The 21,735-nt window shown below is 37.7% G+C and overlaps 1 protein-coding gene across 8 annotated transcripts in view; it reads right to left on the reverse strand.

Annotated features, from left to right (window-relative positions):
- SLC4A7 (solute carrier family 4 member 7) overlaps positions 1-21,735 on the reverse strand; it is a 137,849-nt gene that overhangs the window by 43,277 nt on the left and 72,837 nt on the right. For all 8 annotated transcript variants that reach the window (XM_050708548.1, XM_050708546.1, XM_035556369.2 and 5 more), the window contains 2 exons: positions 14,373-14,454; positions 2,377-2,520 (listed from right to left, as the gene is read on the reverse strand). In XM_050708548.1, the coding sequence (XP_050564505.1) occupies positions 2,377-2,520; positions 14,373-14,427 (199 nt within the window). In that variant the 5' untranslated portion in view covers positions 14,428-14,454. The remainder of the gene's footprint in view (positions 1-2,376; positions 2,521-14,372; positions 14,455-21,735) is intronic.

Below are 21,735 nucleotides of genomic sequence, written 5' to 3' on the forward strand. Positions count from 1 at the left end.
ATTTTTCAATAGATTAACAATATGAAAACAAACATCCTCAGCAAAACTGGTAGGAAAGTGAAAAAAACACACACCATACACTAAAAGGCTAGGAACCTTCTTTTCACTTTGAGAACACAAATGATTCCACCCTGACACAGATGATACTAATTAAAAGACAGGTGAATAAAAAAGCTGATGGACACAAACAGCTCAACTGATAGATTGGTTGCCCAGTTCTGAATAGTTCAAGATGTCTTTCCCATCTTGCCCCTTCTCCTCCTCCAAATAGTGCCTCCCCAGACATATTAAAGCAGCAAGCTTTTCAAAAGCCTGTTACTATTCATATAAGATGGAAAAAACTTAATAACTGTCTCATTGCAGGTCTGTAGCACTGTACATAAATTAGCGTAAGAAAGTAGAAACTACACATAAAATGTTGAAGAAATATTTAACTTCTCATAATATAATAATAGTGTGTAATAAACCATACATTTACACATGCAGAGAAGGATTTGGGGATACTGGTGGATAAAAAGCTCAATATAAGCCGACAATGTGTGCTTGCAGCCCAGAAAGCCAACTGTATCCTGGGCTGCACCAAAAGCAGCATGGCCGGCAGGACAAGGGAGGTGATTCTCCCCCTCTACTCTACTCTTGTGAGACCCCACCTGGAGCCCTGCGTTCAGCTCTGGAGCCCCCAGCACAAGAATGACACAGACCTGCTTGAGAGAGTTCAGAGGATGATCAGAGGGCTGAAGCACCTCTCCTATGAAGACAGGCTGAGGGAGTCGGGTTTATTTAGCCTAGAGAAGAGAAGGTTCTGCGGAGACCTTATAGCGGCCTTCCAGTGCCTAAAAGGGGGCTACAGGAAAGGTGGGGAGAGACCCATTATCAGGGAACGTAGTGATAGGACAAGAGGTGATGGCTTTAAACTAAAAAAGGATAGATTTAGGTGAGATATATGAAATAAATTCTTTACTATGAGGGTGGTGAGACACAAACACAGGCTTCCCAGAGAAGCTGTGGATGCCCCATCCCTGGAGGTGTTTAAGGCCAGGCTGGATTGGGCTTTGGGCAACCTGGTCTGGTGGGAGGTGTCCCTGCCCATGGCAGGGGGTTGGAACAAGGTCATCCTTAAGGCCCCTTTCAACCCAAGCCATTCTATGATTCTATGACTCTACCTAAACATACTAAAATGTACTTTAAAATATTTCCTTTAATATACTTCTATAGTTTACCTGCTATCTATATAAAAATAACATATTTAATAATTATATATATATTACATTAATGTACATATAAACGTTTTATGTGATTTATATAAATTTGTGATTTATACTTCATAATATTTATATATAGATATATGCACTCGTATTTACTTATATTAATTATATAAAAATTAAAATCTACAGTAGATTACTTCTGTCCCAAATCCAGTGTATCCTAGGAATCCTGCCACATCCTGTGTATCAGAAAAAACATCCCAGAAGACAGAAGTGAATTTCTATCTATTTAATACTACCTGATGCTTTGGAACCTGTAAGGGGACTCTATAAATATATGATCACATAGTAATAATTTGTATTCGGGAAGGGAAGTTTTGAAGGTAGATGAAACTATGAACTGTACAAGAACAGTAAAAGGAGGTTTGTCAAAGCATTCCCATTTGAAAATTCTTTAGTTTCAGGAACAGGCCTGAAATATGTTTTTCTCATCACAGAAACATGACAGAACAGCATGGTATCCACACCCAAAGTAGAACAAAAAGTTACCTGCTACACCATAATTTTTCCAGTCATTATAGTACAGCAATAGAAGTAGGTGTGCAGTCTTAAAGAAAATCTGCCAAGAGAAGTGCCCACTACTTTCATTTCAGAGAATATGACAAGTAACCTCTTGCTGACAAAGGGGTGAGTGGATGGGGGAATCCAAAACTAGAACTAAGGAGGCAGTACAATCTCTTACTATCAGCAATGGACAGCAGAAAGGCTGGAGTAAATGGATCAAGTTACTATGGCAAATGCCTTTTCACAGCTGTATCCATAGTTTTCCCCATGTCACTCAACACTTCTGAAAGAAATGCAAGAACACACAATCTGAAAAATGGTGTCTAATTCAAGTAACATTTTTTAAGCTAAAGGGGAGTATTAAAAAGCTCTGGTCCAACCTATTCAGTGCAGGCTGCTAAACATTCACTCAGACACACACCCAGATGAAGCGCAACAGCTTATGATTTATTCAGATAAAATACGACTACAAAATGCTTGCCTGATTGGAGGTAGAAATACACAATTGCAGTAAGAATAAAAGAAACAGCACAATGTTTAAGCACAGAGTAACTATTTTAAGCTTATTATCAAGAGACACAAAGAACTCCCACAACAAATTTATTACCATATGATGGAGATTCTCGGCCATCCTCTCTATCAGTTTCTTTTTCTTTTTTTCTTCTGTGATGCCTGTGCCCACGATGTCTATGCCGCCGACGGCCCTGCTTTCCAAATGGGACGTGAACTCCAATATACACAGCTCTGTGGCCTTTCAAGAAAGTTCAAGAAGAAACAATTGAACAAAAAAATTACCTCCTGCCCAAATTTAGTATCATTGTCAAAAAGCAAGGAGTTTGACAAAGTAAAAAAAATTTTTAAAAATCCAGAAAAACTTTGCAGAACTACCTTTATTCAACTAATGTTACCATTTGTTTTCTGTCTTTCCCCAGTGTCAAGGAATTAATGCCATACTCATTTCCCCAATAAGGTGAGTAAGAATAAACTATGGCCCAATTCAAGAACTCAGTTGTGAAACAAGTAATATAAAACAGTCTTGACCTATACTGGAAGAAGCTATTTGATAAGCACCAGGAAGCTAGTAGTAAAGCAGAGAAATTACAAGATACACCTCTTGTTTGCTGGGAATCATCGTAACAGGATAGCGGCTACAATGGCAAGATGTGATCTCACAGTTAAATTTATAAACTTCATTAAGTTACCCATAGCTTACAATCTGGAAGTTTTCTCTGGTTGAATGAACCACCAATATTTCTTTAAATATCAACACACCTAGCTGAACCTGAGGTTCAAATATATCATTCCTTTAATATCGATTCAAGAGCTTTACAGAAACTTACATCTTAAAATGCATTCCTAAAACATCACACAACTGACACAGTTGTTGTTGTTATCCCCTCCCTCCACCATTCTAGGATCTTTAATAAATTTAGATAGCACATCCTCAAATTAATGTGTACTGCCATTTAAAAAATTTACTTTCAACATCTTATTTTCCTTTGACCTCTCATATTAATGCAATACTAGTACCAACAGCCTGGCAGAAAAAAAAAATATTCAATGAACTGTTATGAACATATTACTTCAATGCCTCCTATAAAGGAGTTAGCATATACAATAACCTTTTCAATGCCTTTTTAAACAAACAATCTCAGGAAAAGACACATTAACTATAAGCCTGGAGGTTAACACTAAATACTTTGTTTCGTACTGTAGAAGAGTTATTACAGAAGACTGACATTAACAAAAGGAAAAGGAAGTGGTTTTTGAGCTCCTAGAGAGACGTAAATTCAGCAAGTTTATAGAAGCCAAGCAAGCCACAGGAGTTGTGACTATACACTTATATGCATATATATGCACACGTCAAACATGCCTTCTAAGAAGCATCTTTAAGCCTCAAGATTATATAAATTTTTAAATAATACCTTATAAAACAATATTTTCAGTGTTACACAAGAGAAAGGACTAAGAAAAAAAAACAGTAATATGTGAGCAAGCTCAACGTTTGTTTCATCTAGTCAAGATTACTTTCTGAATTACAAGACCTGAGGCTTGACACAATTCAAACACTAGCTTTAATAGGAGTGGACTGACTGTGACTATGACCAAATCTGAAATGAAGCATTTTGACAGTAAACTTGTTCCCTTTAAGCGTAGAAAACAGAGTAAGTTGTTGAAGCATTCATTACTACTATTTATCAATAGAGACTTTTCTTTTATGTGTTTCTTCCACAAATAGCCAGCCCTGCTGGGAAGCTGGACCCGCACCCTCCGTAACTACTACGCAAGATGAAATTCCAGAGAAAGCAACACTTAGGTGACACCTGAATGTTAATCAATAAAGTTGACGTGATATGGCTAGATGGCAACATTAACAATAGTCACGTTACTGATGCCATCATGAAACTTACGTACATGAATCTTACGTACACAAACACCAAAAGTACTAGGCTGATACCACGGGCGCGCAGAGATCTCTTCTATTACCTACTAAATCCTAAACTACTGCTGTTGGATGCTGCAGGGATATTAACACCAAAAGGCAGAGTAAAGCTGTCCAAGAGTTATACAGGTTTAATCTTAATTCTAACTTCACAAAGCACTGAAAACCCCCCTAAAAATAAAGATAGCTGTATTGAGTAGGTCTGTGCTCCCTTAACTTCATTATTCAGATAGGAGTAATTAAAGCCGGAAGATGAACAGATAAAGATTTAGTTGCTAGCACAATTTCCAACAAAACAAAAAACACGTAAGATTTTTCTTCACTCATTCCCAATGAACCGAGAAAAACAACTTACAGTTCCCTTCACCCTGGCCAAAACAAATTGCCAGAAAAAGATCAGCAACGTAATAGTAACGGAGGAAAAGTTAACTCTAAAAAGGCTACGATACATATTACCAGAATCAGTGTTATTTTAAAAGGAACACAACCTTTTACTTGAATATTATTTTTAAAAGCTTAAAAAGTACAGTTGCTTGACCTTCAAAGCTTAACTCACACCAACATCTGTACCACAGTACCACTCTCAAGTAAAGCTTGTTAGAGAATTACTTTAAACCAATCATCAATAGAATTAGTAGACTGCCTGATACTAAATTTAGTGATACAGAACTCAAGAGATAATTGTTCATTTTAATCTAACATGACTTTATCCATACTTAGCTGTTCAAATCCTGCAAGGGTATTTACTATTAAGGCCCTTATCCCTATGAAACAAATTTAAATGTTAGGAGTTTGCTATGTCTCAATCACACGGTACAAGTCAGTTTATATAAAAAAAAAAAAAGTCCAATAAAATTGAAAGAATAGAAAATGCTCTGTTTAGATATTCTGGTTTCTTCCCAGAGCCCTAAGAAAATATTAATAAAAGACTTCTAAACTCCTGGAGAGATCAAAAACATACACCTGAAATGCTCTGATGTGGCAACTGTGTAAGTAGAATTTCACACAGGACTTCCTTTTTCCTAACCATCACTTTGACAGATAGACAACTTTTAAGCTTCATACAAAGAATGTTCTTCCCTACGTTACCGAGGGAAATAAAGCTAACACCTACATGAAAAGGAACGTTATACATTCTCAAATCCTGTTACTTAGAAATTTGAACTACAGAGACCATATTAATTGCTGCTGTAAGGGACATCTGGAGACTGGCTATCTAGTCCAATCTCTCTCAAGCACGACCACCTTCAAAGTTGAAGTCATCTTTTTGATCAGGTTGCTCAGGAAGACAACCAGTCACGCTCCAAGTGTCTCAAAGAGCTGATATTCTACAGACAACCCATTCCAACATATGACAACATACTCCACAAAAAAGATTTCCAAACATCCAGTCAGCACTTCCCATCCTGCATTTTTCATCAGTTCCCTCTCACCCTTTCGTTGTGCATCTCTGACAAGAGTCTGACTATCTTTTCCATAAGCTCCCAATAGTCAGCTGAAGATAAAAACTTTATTACAGGAAACACTATTTTTCAAAAAAAAAAAAAAAAAATCATCAGATAGTAATACAAAGTTAGGTCATTGATTTTACTTAGAAGCCTTTATTTAAGCAAGTAATGTCATCCATGAAGGATCTGCAGCAGAGATCCTAACCTGTTCTATGATACCATAAAACAGACCAAAAAAAGTAGCTGGGAAAAAGAAAAGCTGTGTGCTCTCAGGTGTCTCTAACTCCCACACCCCCAAAAACATTACCCTAACATGAAGTATTCAAAATCCATCATCTCATACTTTGACACTAATTCTTCATACATCATGGAAAGTACCTGTACACACAAAAATAAGCTCAACTATAAGCGCAACTATATCAACTATATCACAGGTTTGCTCAGAAGTTAGAAGTACACAAATATGAAAAATAATCTTCAGTGAATGAAGTAAAAGAGTGAAAACAAATATTTTCACACCCCAAAACACTTCAGAGCCCAAAGATCCTCTCCAAATACGCTCTGCTCTGGTAAAACTTTAGGAACTACTAGAATCTCCTTTATACCTCACCCTCCTTTAATGTTGGAAAAAGGAATATCAGTGTTTGTATACAATCACCTCAGTTTTCCAAGCATTAGCTTCCTACAAAAAGAACCTTATTATCAGCAGTCTTTTTCTGTGCTTTGTTAAAAGAATGATTTGCCTTTTTTAAAAAATTATATCCCGTTTTGACAATATCAGATTTTCTAACCAAATTTGTATAAAGGAATAAAAAAATCCTTTCACAAGATGGTTATTTGCCTTAGCTGGAGCCCACAGGTTCTCCACAGTCCAATATATTTTAGGATCTGTTAAGCCTTCTGTGCCCTATCCCAAAATCTCCTGTTGCTCATAGTAATTAAGTGTATCTAAGAATATGTTCTTTGTACTGAAATGGTTGCGTAGATAGTACTGAAAAGCATAATCCAAAAATTTTGTATGCATAGCATATGGTAAAGCAGCTCAGTAAGAAAGAGTGTTTTCTCACTACACAATGAAAGCCAGCACCACATTATGCTGACTGGCAGAAGCAATAAATACCAGAACTCATTACACACAGAAGTGGGTTTCTTCTGTAGACTTCAGAAAAGGCAGAAAAACAAGTCGGTAGGGGCAGTCATAAGAGAAAAATGCACTGAATATTTATTTCTACTTGACACAATCAACAGTATTCAAGAAGGCATTGTCAGTAATGACATGAGACGTGGAGGTAGTAACAGTACTACGAAAAGCCCAGTGCCAGCTGACAGAGCTCCCTGGGGATTGTGGCACTCCATGTCTGCCCCAGGGTTTTGCTGCCCACAGCCAGCATCCACCTCTCTCACTGGGTGCCTGGGGGAGCTGGCTGCCCTTGTACCACACGTCCAAGTCAGACCATAGCTGGGTCCCACACTTTGAGCTGAAGGTGCAGCTCAGGTCCAGCCTGCCTCAGCAGTGCTCAGGAGAAAGGGTGTATAGATAAGATCATTTCTAAGAGTTGTTTCTGCTGGAGAGCAGAAAACCTAGAAACACACAATTCAGGCAGAAGTTCCGTTAAAGTCAAAGGTTGCCCTTTGTCCACTAATAAATCAGTGTTCTCAGCCCTTCCCAAGGATGCCAAGCACTGTAAGTATGCTAGGCTTCCACAGTCAATACACCGTATTTGTTAAGTATTTCAAAAGAAACATTTGCAAAAAAAAAAAATCTCCACTTCATCAGCGGTCACAAACGCATTCTTGTTACACACATTCTTGACCACACGCCTGTCTCTTGTACAACTGCTTCACACATCTTTAAGTGGGTTAATTTCCCCCCAAATACCTCTATTCCCTGATATTCATAAGGTATGAAAAATATTATGGGTGGAATCTTGTCCCATATAAGGGTTAACCCTTTCTGAAGAAAAAAATGTCACCCTTTCTTTATAAAAAAAATCAAACAAAAACCCTTCACACTTAAAAAGTTTCAACTGTTCTGAAACACTAGCATTCAATGAATTTCAAATGAAGAAGTCATCCATTCAGCAAGAATTCTGAGACCCATCACTTTACAGCTTTAGTCAATGTTTGGAACATCAGTAAACGTTATGGAAAGCCATCAATTAACAATAAGCTGTCTTCTGCCCGGTTTCAAAAATCTTTGAGTAAGCTGGGGCCATCAAGCTCATTTTAAAGTTTTATGTTGCAATTGGTACTGTTTGGTAAACTTCTGTATCCTGGCCCTACTGCTTGAATAACAATTTTACATAAGTTTCAGATTATGAAACTGCCATTAATTACCTTTTCATAAAATTTCTGATACACGCAGTCAGAACAGAAGCATCACATAAGGTTCTCTCAGATAAACTAAGTTTGCAAATAAAAAAAGTTAAGACAGCTTACGCCATAAATTTTTAAATAGCATTGCTTCCATCTTGGTCCATTTTACATTAAATATTTATTTTAAGTATTTATGTAAAAGACATTAGCTTGTTTTTTAATGGCTTCTATTTTAAAAAGAACTTTGTGTTAAAAAGAAATGCTAAAATTAGCATGGGAGTTTCCCAAAATGGATTTTAAGCATTTAACTATAAGCTAAGTTATTGTCTGCTGCAGATGTTCTCAAAGTAAATCATTCAAGTTTAAGTGCTGAATCACTTTGTTTATTCCCACTGTCTAACCTCTAATAGTGGATTTACAGCTTCATCAGCTTTGGAGGATGAATATTAGATTATCTATCCTTTCTTGTTAGAGATTGTAACAATTCAAGGGTATTCATTTTTCAGTACTGTTTTCTCGCTCTACAGAAAAAAATAGTTGAATATTAAAAACTTATTCTTTGCTGCATCATTTCCTTCAAAGATTATTTCATTTAAGGTTCAGTATTTATATAAGTATCATCTACTTTAAATTGGCTACATAACAAGGGAAGCATGGCTAAAATGAATTGTATGATTCCCTGCACGTACTCCACTTCCCATGGAAAAGTCACTGAAATTACTGAAGTCTATACTTCCCATAGACCAACATCTAAAACATAATATTAAGTAAATCCAAGTCTTTAGGAAAGCTGTCTTGTCTGAAAATGTTTTGATTACTTTAAACCAGAATATCACACCCATTTTATACTACTATACAATGCCCTTTGAACAAAATAAAACCAAAATCAAAATAGTACTACTATTTTAATCTTATGAACATCTTAGTATATATACAAAAAAATGCTAACTTTGTTCTAGTATGAAGACTGAGTCTTACTCCCTCCTCCTCAGTCTCAACTCTGTCAGAAAGACTGTAAATGCAGATATCTTTCACAGAAAGATACAAAACATCCTGTCACCAACCATTAATGAAATGGGGTACACAGGAGGGTTCCTCAGCTGTTGAGACCACTGTTTGTAGAATGAGTAGTTTTCCTCAACAACAATGGTGGTATCAGAACTGCTAATTATTTTTTCTCCCCTTTTAAATTTATGCAGTAGTTAGTTAGCCAAGAATATGAATTTTGAGATGCACTAGTTCATACTTCCTTTTACACTCAGTTCCTGTTAGGTTACCATCACGAATTGAGAATTAACTTCCAAAAAGACTGGTCTAGAATTCTGGGTGCTCTATTGAGTTTTATGCCTGTACAGTCAGCTTGGCAGATTTCCCTCTCAAAAGCCAGCCTGAAAATAGTTTTGATAGCATTTAAGCACTTAACTTTGCAATAAGCAATGTTAATAATATAATAAATCAAGGAAAATTACTCTTCCTACACAGAAGTCTCAATACTGTATAAATGAACAGGAAAATAAGTCACGTGGAACTTGCCTGTGGACACCCAGATACCCCATGGCAAAAGTGTATCATATTGTGTAACTGTAAGTTTCAACACAGGTGACAAAGGTGTAGCAATGCAACCTAATTCCAACATTTACTTAATCAAGATTCCATTAAAAGTCATATTAGGAAAACATCTTTGATTTTTGTAACTTACACAGAAGAGCTGAGCAGAGATATTGCTGAAATATTATATTTCTGAGCAATAAGGACAAATGAATTCATTCTGTACCAGCTGCTAGCTTAACTGGTACAAGTGAATATTTTTCTTGCTGTTGCATATGACTCAGAGCATGTTGAACATACCTAACATGTCCAACTGTACTGTACCTGAATAGACATGTTTTCACTTTGCTCTCAGGTCAATTTAAATTAACTTTGCAACTCAGGGATATCACTAGAGCCAATGGGTGAAAGGTGGCCTCCAAGAATCATTGATGAGCATCCTAAATTAATTATATTTTCAGAATTAGTTTCATACCACTTTATTCTACTTTTTGATCACATAAAAAGGTATAATTTCATAAAAATAGCATTTTGAAATTCTTCTCTGTTAAATACAGTTCTTTTCTAGACCATTAGGGGGTCTTCTAAAGACTCAAACATTCATTCCATAGTTTGAGAGCCGTGAAAAAATGTGCTCTGTACTGTCTAAATTAGTGCGGCCTATTATTAGGGAACATGAGAAAGTAAATACTAAGCATGTTTTTAAAGGGCCAGCAGCTACAACGTCCTGTTAAGTTACATCTGTTCACCTGCTCCTGTGGAATGTGTTCTCTTGAAAGTTTTCACAGGAACTACTCATGGGTTTTAGCACAGTCACAATTTAGATACATCTAAAAGGTAGATTAGTATTAAACCTACCACCTAAAAATAAACAAATGAAAAAGTTAGCAGTACATTGTAACATGTGGTGGAATTTAAGTTCTCTTTGTTCCACCAAAGCCCTTTTATAGTACTGAAACAATTTCTGACTATTCACAACAACTGCAAAACTTGCAGAGCAAGTTTTCCACTTAGATATATTCATTTCTAGAGGGAGGAGAAAGTGCAGGATTATTTAATTATCTATCCTTATCAACTAAGATGAACAGAAAAGCACAGCTGTTTTCTTAAAAGAAAAAGATGTCTTTAAGCCACCAAGGTATCAGAGATAATAGGGTCACTTGAAATGTAAACACTACTTACGCCTGCCACAGGATAGTGTTAGAGTGGAGTAGCTACTAAATCATCATAAGTTTTGAAAGCTGCTTCTTGGATTTATGGCACAGAAAACTAGTCTACTGAGACGGACACTCGACCTCAGATTGTTTCTGGAACAAAGCCTCTGTTATGTGTAAACTCCTTATCTTTGCTACGCCTGTAACTGGTTGGCTAAGAGTAACAGAAGATATCCCTTTTCCCTTAAGCTAGATCTAGTAAATGTATCCACAAATCAAGCTGAAAAGCCATCTATGCATTTGAAAAGATAAGACTTAGTAATATCAAGCTAAACATAGCAACTCAGGTTTTAGAGCACTTACCTAAAACATGGTTCTTAACAGAAAGATGGGATAAAATACCTCTGCCATTGCTATTCTTGCCTTACTTCCATTCCATCCTTACTTCGCTGTTATTCTCATTCGTTCCAGCTCAAAGTGTCTGGCATCAAGCTAAGAACATTAGGTGCTCTTAAAGATGCTATTTTAAGCTGTTATTCCACTTTCTAGCTCTTCTATAAACTGACATTTGTTATTTCAAAGTATGGCCTTACAACTTCGGTAAGAAGTCGTACCTTAATTTATTACACAGTCTGCCCACAATTGCAGTTTACCATTCCTACCTATTTCTCTTTTACAGGGAGAGTTGCAAAACAAGTAGCCTATTTCTAACCTTTCTAACCTAAATACTGTCACTCTGAATATGTACCACACTTTCCCTGCAACCATTAACAGAGTCCTAGCTCCAAGACTTATTTTGTATTTAGCAACTAGTCTGCTTTCCATTGACATCACATTGACACTCCCATCACAAAGTTACCAGGAAATAGTTATCCAGTACTGAGAGCACCAAAAAATGTTGCTCCAGCATTGGTAATAAATTATGCCTTCTGCAGCATCGAACCAATCAGCATCGGTTTGTAGATGCTTTAAAGCTGTTAAATTATCCCCTGTCATTGCTGGCTTTCAAGGTTTGGTTCTTCACACCATAGCTGAACTGAATTAATTGATTGCTGCCTCTCCTTGAAAATAAATCAACGCACACTTCTGGAGGGGTTCCAAATTCCTAGAACTCCTTTTCAAGTCACCAGAAGAAACAAGTTGGAAGACCGGACTGAAACAGCTTCAGTTCTTAAAACACTTACAATACTTAATGCTACTGTAGATCTTCCTACGCCTACAAGAAAATTTTCACAAGTCAATAATGAAAAATAATACTATCTGGAGTTTCCTACTGCTTGCAGACAACAATTCCATTTCTCCCCTTGTAAGATTTTAGTACCAGAATTAAAAACAAAGCCTCCCTCTCTCCCCCCAAACCCACATGCCTACTCTCATCATCATAGCTTATAATTAGCGATCTCATAATAAACAGAGCTCTAAGTTCATATAATTTATTATCTAAGACACCCTGAATCTAAACAATTCCTTTTGGTGAATCTCAGAGAAGATAAGTATATCAGTCAAATGACTGTATTTACATACATTTCTCTTCAGTACAGGAAAAAAAAGCTTCTTGTTCTTACTTTGGAATGGTTACACCACTGATAAAAGTCAAAATACAGGCTGTCCCTCCCTTTCCCCATTCTACTATAAAAAAGGCCAATTTTCTTACAGATAATTAAGAAACTACAGAATATATGTAATTAAAAAAAATAATTCTGACTACTACTAAAATATGTGCCTATCTGAAGCTTCAGAAACATGTGTTAATCCTAGTGCAATACATTTTTTTTTTGTCAGATGCGTCTTATTAGTTATGTTCAATCTCTGTATAGCCAGCACTCTCTTTAGAAAATGACACTGTCTTGCTCTGAAGAGAGCGTGAGGTAGCCAAAGAAAGAAGCAAGGCTGCATGGCTAAGAGCAAGGTGAGGACAATGAAATCTCTTCAGTTCCTCCCTTCAATAGCTGTTATGTTGACTCAAATGCTCATGAAACACAAGTTTTAGTTTCACCGTAATTTATTCCTTGGCCATGGGTAATAAGACAGTGGGTATTTTCATAGTCAGCAATACAACGGCTTAAATTGCCTCCAGAAGCCTTAACCACTGCCTTTCCATCCCTACCTTGTGTCCCTGCAGTGGTGTACTGGCTGAGGCATTCCTGCGCCTGTGCCATGAAAGACCAGGGAAGCGATCCGGCTGCACGTTCCCATGTCATTCCTCCTCGTGCTGAGGCATTCCAGCTGCTCAGCGCACTGACAAACTACTCCAGCTGAATGCCTGCCTCCTCTTAACCGTTGCCTCCCTGCAAAAACACACCCGTGCTTTTTTTGGTTCATCTCCCAGAAAAAAGCAAGAAAAGGAAATGAAGGAGGAAACAGTTTAAATCTGCACTGAAGATTTACCTGCAAAAACAGATAGTGAAACAGCTTCATAGCAGCTTAACCCTATCTGAATTAGCATCATTGCACTCCCCACCTCTACCTCTCAGTCTTATGCTCATACCTCCTCTCAGCACTGGCAGACACCCACCTGCGTGGCAAAATGGTTCAGGGTGCTCAATTCATGAGATCTCTCATTATGTTCCTTTGTCAGGGGTGTTTCTTCTTCTGCTGGCTTACTACATTTAACCACGCTTGTTGTACAGTCAGACAAAGTGTCAGCTCAAGGCAGAAAGCAGTAACAGAGAGAAGGGAACAGAGCAAGAATATGACTGCAAGAGCAGCAAACAACTTTAATCACTTTAAACTGTCCCTTGTTAGACTACAGTATAAGAAAATGAGACATCAACCTAAAATCAACTTTTGTCAGCTAGAAACTGCTGCTATAAAGGCTTTCTGCTGTTCTGAAGCAGTAAGAGACAGCAGTTTCAGGAAATACTACTTAACGTATCTACTGATAGTCTTCAGCGTTTCATAAATGTTAATTAAGCTTCAGAGCACAGGAAAGTAAGATTTTTACCCTGCATACCCCTAGATTTTTCCTCTTGCATCACTAAACGGCATAAGTGAACTTTCAAGCCAATCTACTTCCTTTTCAAGCCAGCAAGAAATTACACCTTAGACAAAATATCCCATTTTGATTTTGGCATATGAAACTGACTCAATGCCGTTTCTTTTTTTTTTTTTTTTTTTTTTTTTAAAATGTGCTTAACGCAGGATCCTGGGTCAAATAATGATTCCATAACACTTCTAATTGATTGTAGACAGGATGTACGATTCAGCATGGAACTAGAAGCAATGTATCTGCTTAGTCAGTCAGTATTTGAAGTGCATGACTACAGTTACAAGAAGTTTTCAGAAAAGAAAACAAACAACTTCCTCATGATCCTTGTTTCCCTGAATTTTGATTCTGAAGAAGTTGACATCATTAATGCTGGGAAACAACTTGTTGAAAGTGATTATTTCTTCAAAGCTACATTTTGATTGTTAATCTTAGAAGCAAAGCTTCCAAGAAAAGCTTTGTAAATATCTTTAAAAGACTTCTTTTCAGTGACACATTTAAAGAACACTGAGTATTTATTAGCATGTGCAGTAACAAAGACAGCACAGGTCATCTGCAGTTCCACGGTTTTAGTTCCTAGAATTGGGTGCTGGCCATAAAATTCTGTTTCTTTTTAGTGATACTGGTTGCACTCAAAGGAAAATAGATATTTTATCCTGCAGGGAAGAAAAAGCAGGTTAAACAAACAGAGAACCCCCACAAACTTACTCTCTAGTTCTTCTTTCTCAAAGTTTGTATTGATAGTAGAGCTGATTTTGCCCATATCCACAACAGCTTCTTCATCATGACCCTGAAGGAACAAGAGACAAGTATAAGTTAAGAAAATCCAAATAAAACTAACTTTTTCTAAATTCCTGAAGATGTTCTGCTGTTCTGGAAGCTATCAAAGTTTTCTAAAGTAATAAAAGTTCACCTCTTAGAAACTGAGAAAGAAAATATAAATGAAAAGCTACGCATACAATTCCTCAAGAAAACATTACTTTGTACTGAAGGAAAACGTCTTACTGCTTGTGAAAACATCAGTATGATTAAGGCTAGATAAACACGTCACAAAATAACGAAGCAAATTAAGCTACTTATTTGTTTAGAGTCATCGGGAAGGACAATTCAAAACTTACTATTTCCACAAATAATTGCTACTGTACTTTAAGAGATGCTCCTACAAGTTTAAAAACAGAGTCAGCTGTCCTGGCAAAAAGCTGGACAAAAATTCACATCATATTTAAATTCCAGCCAGTATCATAATAAAGAGAGGGAAGGGAGAAGGGCACAAAACACAACAGCCGGACAGCCTGAAAAAAAGGCTCAAAGCAAATGCTGTCTACAGAAATCTAAAACCATTTAACTTAATGCCAATGAACAGAATCAGTGAACATGAAGTTGTAATGGAAAACCAGAGAACAAATCCACAGATATGCTAAATAGCACAGAATTTCCTTTTGCAGTGCTCTTGATTTCATCTTATCAAGGATCAGGACATACATTTCAGGATTGGAATCTTCTCCTAGCTTTACATTCAACAGCAGTGAATCTACTTCACTAAATCAACTAGCAAATTTTTCAAAGTTACAGCAGTTCACATTCAGAGACCTTGAACACGTTTGCTTAGGGAACTACTCCTGCGCAGGATTTTCTGGCACAAATAAGGAGCTTTTATGAACCAAAGGTTATATATAAAGGGGTGGCAAAAGAGTTAAGCTACACAACTCGAGGGCCTCTTCTAGACAAACGGTTTTGGAAAGATCAAAATAATCAACTCTTCACTCAGCTTTCAGCAAGAGCCTTGTTAACCAGCCACACCCCATCTAATTCATGCTTTTTATGTACAAGGTTAGACAACGGCAGTTGCAAGATGATCTTTTCCATTTCTTTACTACCAAAACCATACTACTCGTAATGCAAAAACACAATATTTGAAATACATACAGGTTCAAGGACAAGTTTCTTATCTGTGAGTGTTTTCTCTAATCCCATGTAGCACTACGCAGAACACATCACTAAAACACACCTTTACACCCTGCCTTCGGCTCAAACCTGACGAAATAACTTAAAATAACTGAGCTGTAGAAATCTCATACTCTCACCTCAGAATTAGAGACCAAAGCACCATGAAATTTGCCTCTCTCCAAATGGTTTGCATTTCTTAGAATACAGTTTTTATTTTCTTTTAACAGCTCACAGTATCCAGCCTCCTGGCAGAACAAGATCTCCCCTTGAACTGCTGCTGCCTGCCCTTCCATAGAGTTTTGCTCTGCCTCTACCATCTGTAGTAACCGGCCAACTGCTGGAGAATGGCTGGCCCTGCTCTTCCTGCTCCTGCAGGCAAACCCTTTTTTCTTCCTCCCCTAAGTCAGATTTATCGATCATGAAATCAGATCGAAAGAGCCGTGCCAACTGCTTCCATTTATTTACTTAAATAACTGAATTCATTTCTCAGCTCACCAAACTGACTTTCCTTGCGGCTGTATGACAGCCAGACCCACCACAAAGCATCTGGGTGCTCACCACTGCTGGAAGCTGCCCAGTGCCACATTTTGGTAGCTCAGTGTGGGATCTATAATAATGGTTTTGTGATGGAAAAAAAAAAAAAAAACACAACCCTGAATTGGGAGTCTTACAGGGACTGGGAGCCCTAACAGTGGTGATATTCACTAAAACTCTCGTCTTGGAATCACTCAACAGCACAGTGCTCTGAGTGTACAAGAGGCTTGTCTTCTCACACCGAAGTGAGGAGGATGAAAATCAACATACTTGTACAGCAGCTGTAAGCAAAAACCCCTCTCCCTACCCCAAAAAAACAACTCAACACAGCTCCTCAGTCTCTCTAAAACAGATATCTACTACAGTGTATTACACACCCAAAAAAAAAAAAAAAGCCAAATCATTGACTACTAGGAAAAGTAGGTTAAAGAATATGAAGATGACCAATGCCTGGCATATACAGGAAAAAAAATATTTTCAGATGAGGTTTAAAATGGAGACAGTAACAAGTGTCTTCCCATTTGGGGGAAGGTTGTAACAAAAGCAGCTACACCACACAGGACATTAAAAGCAGCTGGCCCTATGTAAATAAGCAAGATACAAAATAAGGCATAGCACATGGCAGAACAAGTTTATGAAAACTAAAGGAGGATTCTGTGGCCTTAAGAATGGGTTTTCATGGCAGGTGTTCCACAGTAACTCCATTTTGTCACTGCTGTATTGCAAGGGCACAGATGTGCATGCACATTAGAAAACCAAACTCCTTCATGGCCTAGACCACTACAGATCAGTTTAGGTGTATCTGATGGGCAACGGTGCGAAACTGTTACCAGGTCGTATTAATAAAGAAGAGGCAGAAGTTCACAAAGTGTCACAGCGTGGGGAGAGGGCATTCCTGCCTCCTACACACCAAAATGGGATTAAAGAGCCCTCCAGAAGATGCCTTCATAATGTAATCAGCCTCTGCCAGCTCTTTGGTAACTGTTCTGGAGGTAGGGAAAAAACTGTTGCAGGGGGACTCTCAACTCTTACCTTTACTGAAGATGTGTTTTTCAACACAACTTGGGGGGAAAAAAATAACATGCATAAAGCTAATAGCAAAAGAGGTCTAGGAGCAGCATTGGAAAGCTTAAATTAATAATCTGTTGGGGCACCAAATCCATACAGCAAAGCATTTAACTGCATTGGTAAGTCCATAATGCTACCAAGGAGGAGTGGAGTGTAGCTACTTTCCAATTTCAGTGACCCAGAATTAGAAAGTTACATGCCTGTAGTACACACCACTTTACAGAATCACATATGCATGCAAAGGCAGCACATTACTAGAAAACTCAGAAGCTAGAGATAAAAATAAAGACAACTTAGCTGATTAATAATACTTAAGTGCCGTACACTTTGAGAGTGGGAAAAACACACTAATATTTGGGAAACTGCTGTCAAAAAAACCCTCTTCCAATTAATCAATAATTAGCTTCATGGTTTCAGTCATATAGCCAGCTGAAATATCCTAACTTCTGTTTTTCTTCCTCCTTAAAAGCCCTTTCAGGATACCTGGAAACTTGCCAGATACAGTTTTCTAGCAATAAAGGACGACAAAGATATTCTCCTGATCATTGCACTGACTACTGCATGCTGAAAGAAAGTTACACACACACCATGGAAAATTCATGTGCAATACGAGATTCTGTTTGGCCCTAGTAATGTTTTGAAACCGTACTTGCTGAATCCCTTATACCATGCTATTAATATTTATCATCCTTTGCTTTTAGTAAGAGGCACTTTGCCAACTTCGTACGTACAGAAGCAGCCTTCAAAACCACACCATGTGAAAGTAACGTCTTTTGAGATTAGATTACAGAAAGGCATGCATGCCCTTGCAAACCATTCTATCACTATCTCAAAGTACTCAACATATGCAAAGACTCTTCCAAGAATAAACCATTAGCAACCACAAATATCATACATGAGAAAACGTATCATTTATAGCCTTTGTTTAGAAAAGCACAAAGCATCATTTTAATGCAACCGTTTGTGATGCCAATAGCAAATGCTGTCATAAGATACTTTTGTAGGTCAAGTAAAAACATATTTAAAAAAAATCTAGTAAGTTAAAGTAAGCTATAAAACTGATTCCGAGCTACTACTGCCTTTTCCTTGCTAAAAATAAAGTCTGTAGGGCATAGGTTTCCAGTAATTATAGAAGATCTACCATGTCAGTTTAAGGCATAAGTGAGAGAAAACTTTCAGCTGTTGAACCAAAACTTGTGCCCATTTCAGTTATCTTTTCATTTATAAACTTTTTACAAAGTAAGAAAGTTCAAACAAAGAAAGGTGGGGCTGTTTACAGTCAGTCAACTTCCCCTTCTCAGACACATAAAGAGGATGCCACTATCTTAGCAAGCATTTCTCTGCAGTTTACCATTGATTTCACGTGAAACTTCACGTACAGTAACGCCACAGATGCCCCAAAACAGCTGACATAGATGAGTCAAAGCAAAATTTAAGACTCATTTCTAACATGTAACTTCTATTTTTTTCTCAGTAAAGAACAACTGAGAGGGAAAGAAGAAACAGCAAAAGCAGCAACTACATCAGCCTTCCAAACTTTCCCCAGCATAAAAATCAAACCCCTTTCAACTGCTGTAGACCAGACAAGACTCTTTTTGGCAGCAGAATCCAGCTAGGATTCCTCCTCTGGATTTTCAGATGACTTTTTTCAGTCCAGGAAAATAGAATGAATCCCTTTTTATTGCAGACAAACAAGTATCCAAAAATTGCCCACACCTTACTCATCTACCTTCCCAAACATCCGCCTTCATTCAGTACAGTACACTTTTTGAATCTTAAATGTCAACACTACATGTTTCATAAGAGTACTATTTTTAAAAAAAACATCAATCCTAAATTACATGAAACGAAGGAAAACAGTCAAGTTTGCAAGGATTAAGTTGTCAATCTCAACTGCACCATGCGTCAGTTATCATCTAGTGGACTGGCACAAATATGACGCACCGAATATGAAATGTAAAGGAAACTTTCCACTGCCATCTGTACAAACTCTTCTCGCCATGCAGCTTGCCTAACCTTACGCAGTCACATACGCATGACAGACCAGAGGGGCTCACTGATGAACAGCATTACCAAATAACTCCTTACAAGAGAGCTGTAGATGTACATAACCATGATTAACAGAAAACGAGAGTTCTTGCACAGGGTATTTTGCTCTTCATCCTTTCATCACCAAAACACAGGAGCAGATAAGCTGCATCACACCACCCATCCAAACCAGCATGCTGTCTCCAAGAGGATACAACAGAAGATGCCTACACAAAGTCCCCAATAAACTTAAAAATCAGTGCAAACAATTTAAAATGGTCATAGACCTAGGAAGTGTAGTCCATCAAAAAGATTTTTCTTTGCTGTATCGTCAGCCCTCACTTTGTTGAACTTGTGTTCAGATGTAAACAGATGATACCTATCACAGCTCCAGTAACAAAACAAAAAAATAAAAAAAGTAAAAGGAAATAAGATACCAATACTGCTCTGCTTTAAAAATAAACCTTAAGGTAGAAAAAGAAACTAAAACCTTTATTTTGACCACGTCTCACATAAAAATAACTGAAGAGAAACTACAAAACCTGAATTTGTACTTGTTTTACAGGTGTGCACAAGTGCGCATGTATGTTCATATATATATATATAGAAGACTTGTAATATATAGATGTATAGACACATACATTTGTTTTGTCACGTTACTACTGAAATTGTGCAGAATAATTAATAACCAGTAGGGTAATTCATGACACGTTTTCACAACAGCTGCTCCTATACAGTTTGTTTCAGAAACATGCATTTCTCTTTTCTAAGCACACTTAACTGTCCATGTAGTCAGGAGATAAAATACGTCTCCAATTTACAGAACATATGTATAGCCTCTCATCTACCCATTCAGTCTCCCATAACTGCAAGCTAATAAGCAGTAATACTTCAGAATGAAGGGGGGAAAAAAATCAGACAAGGCCAATGTATATCCTAACCTTATATGACAGATCTACCAGTAATGGCAACCCTGGAAGCGAATACAGAAAAGAAGCCTAAAAATTAGTATTTTTGTTAATGCCATCTGTGACTCCCTCTAAAGATCTTGAGGCCCATCGTTCTACCTGTGGCAGCTGCCAGCACTAGGTCTATGCTGCAGCTCTTCCACTGCCACCCTTACAGGGCACTGGCTATCCTTAGGTAACGGGCTTTTGACCTGGTTCACCTGGAGGAACAACTAACAGGCAGCACTTGGGAAGTTCTAAATATATTGTTTTACCTCTCTGTCAGATTGATTCCCCTTTTAAATCAGAGGTAAGACGAGCCTATGGTGGGGAGGAGGACAGGCTTCTCCAGTTGCTGGCACCTTGAAGGACAGACAGGATGTGAAAATCCAAGTTCTTTCTAAATAGTAGTAAGCGAAGGTATTATTCAGCCTATTAAACAGCTCTAGCAGAGTTACGGGAATGGCCTATAAATGCATTTTAACTAAGTCATTTGGGCACGGTATCGTGTCCACGAGGATACTGTTTCTTCGGAAGTTGCCGAAGCAGTGCAGTGCCACCCGCTCTAAATTAAGCGGATCAACCTGACAGCCACGTGAAAATGCACCGAATAGAACGAGGGCCTGTCCCATTTGTTGGCATACAATTTTTAGCTGGCCCTGCCCTTTAAATACACACAGGTAAGAATAAAACAAGTAATAATGTGCAAACAGAACATTAGCCAGTTTTACAAGAGGAAGCACACTATACTAATAGGTTCCCCTTGGTCCTACATGCCATGTATTTATTTGCACAGAAACAGCTGTTTTCCAGATATATTTTTCCCCATTATCAAAGCAGTAGCTATTACCCAAGCACTAAAGGCAAGACTCAAGTACGGCTCAAGGGCTTTGGGTATCATTGCCCCCCCTCAATTCTTCCTGTGGTTATACGATTACTGCATTACACAACTGTCCTCACATGTACACGGGAACCCCTCCCAGTCTCAGCAATATTCTGAGCCACAAAGGGAAGTTTGGCACTTCGATTTCAGTAATACCACAGCCACAGCGAGAGAGGTTAGGAATATTTGAAGAAGTTTCTCTGTCCTACTAATCCTCTAATTAACTGCTCAGCTTATCCTGGTAAATACTGAACTCCCACCGATCCGCTTCTAGAAGACTTACAAAAAACAAGGAGCTATACAAAGCATCAGTTTACATATATACGCCCAATAGGTATCAGTAGACTTCAAAAGACTCTACAGGAGTTGCATTTTACTTTTTTGAAACTGTATGTGGAGGATAGTAACGAAAAATGTATATATACTACTTAAAAATAATCACAATTTATGGAAAATAAACAGTTCTAAACATGTTACTATTTTAATACATTTTCCTTCCCGCACAATTGACCATTTAATGATTATAAATAATTAGTTTATAAATAATTTCAGTGTTTCTAGCAGACATTAATCAGACCATTGCCATGCTGAGCACCACAACCTGCAAGACAAGCCATGGCCCTGACAAATCAGACAACAATAAACACAAGGCCATTTACAGAAG

This window comes from Cygnus atratus, chromosome 2 (assembly GCF_013377495.2).
Source record: "Cygnus atratus isolate AKBS03 ecotype Queensland, Australia chromosome 2, CAtr_DNAZoo_HiC_assembly, whole genome shotgun sequence".
Lineage (NCBI taxonomy): Eukaryota > Metazoa > Chordata > Aves > Anseriformes > Anatidae > Cygnus > Cygnus atratus.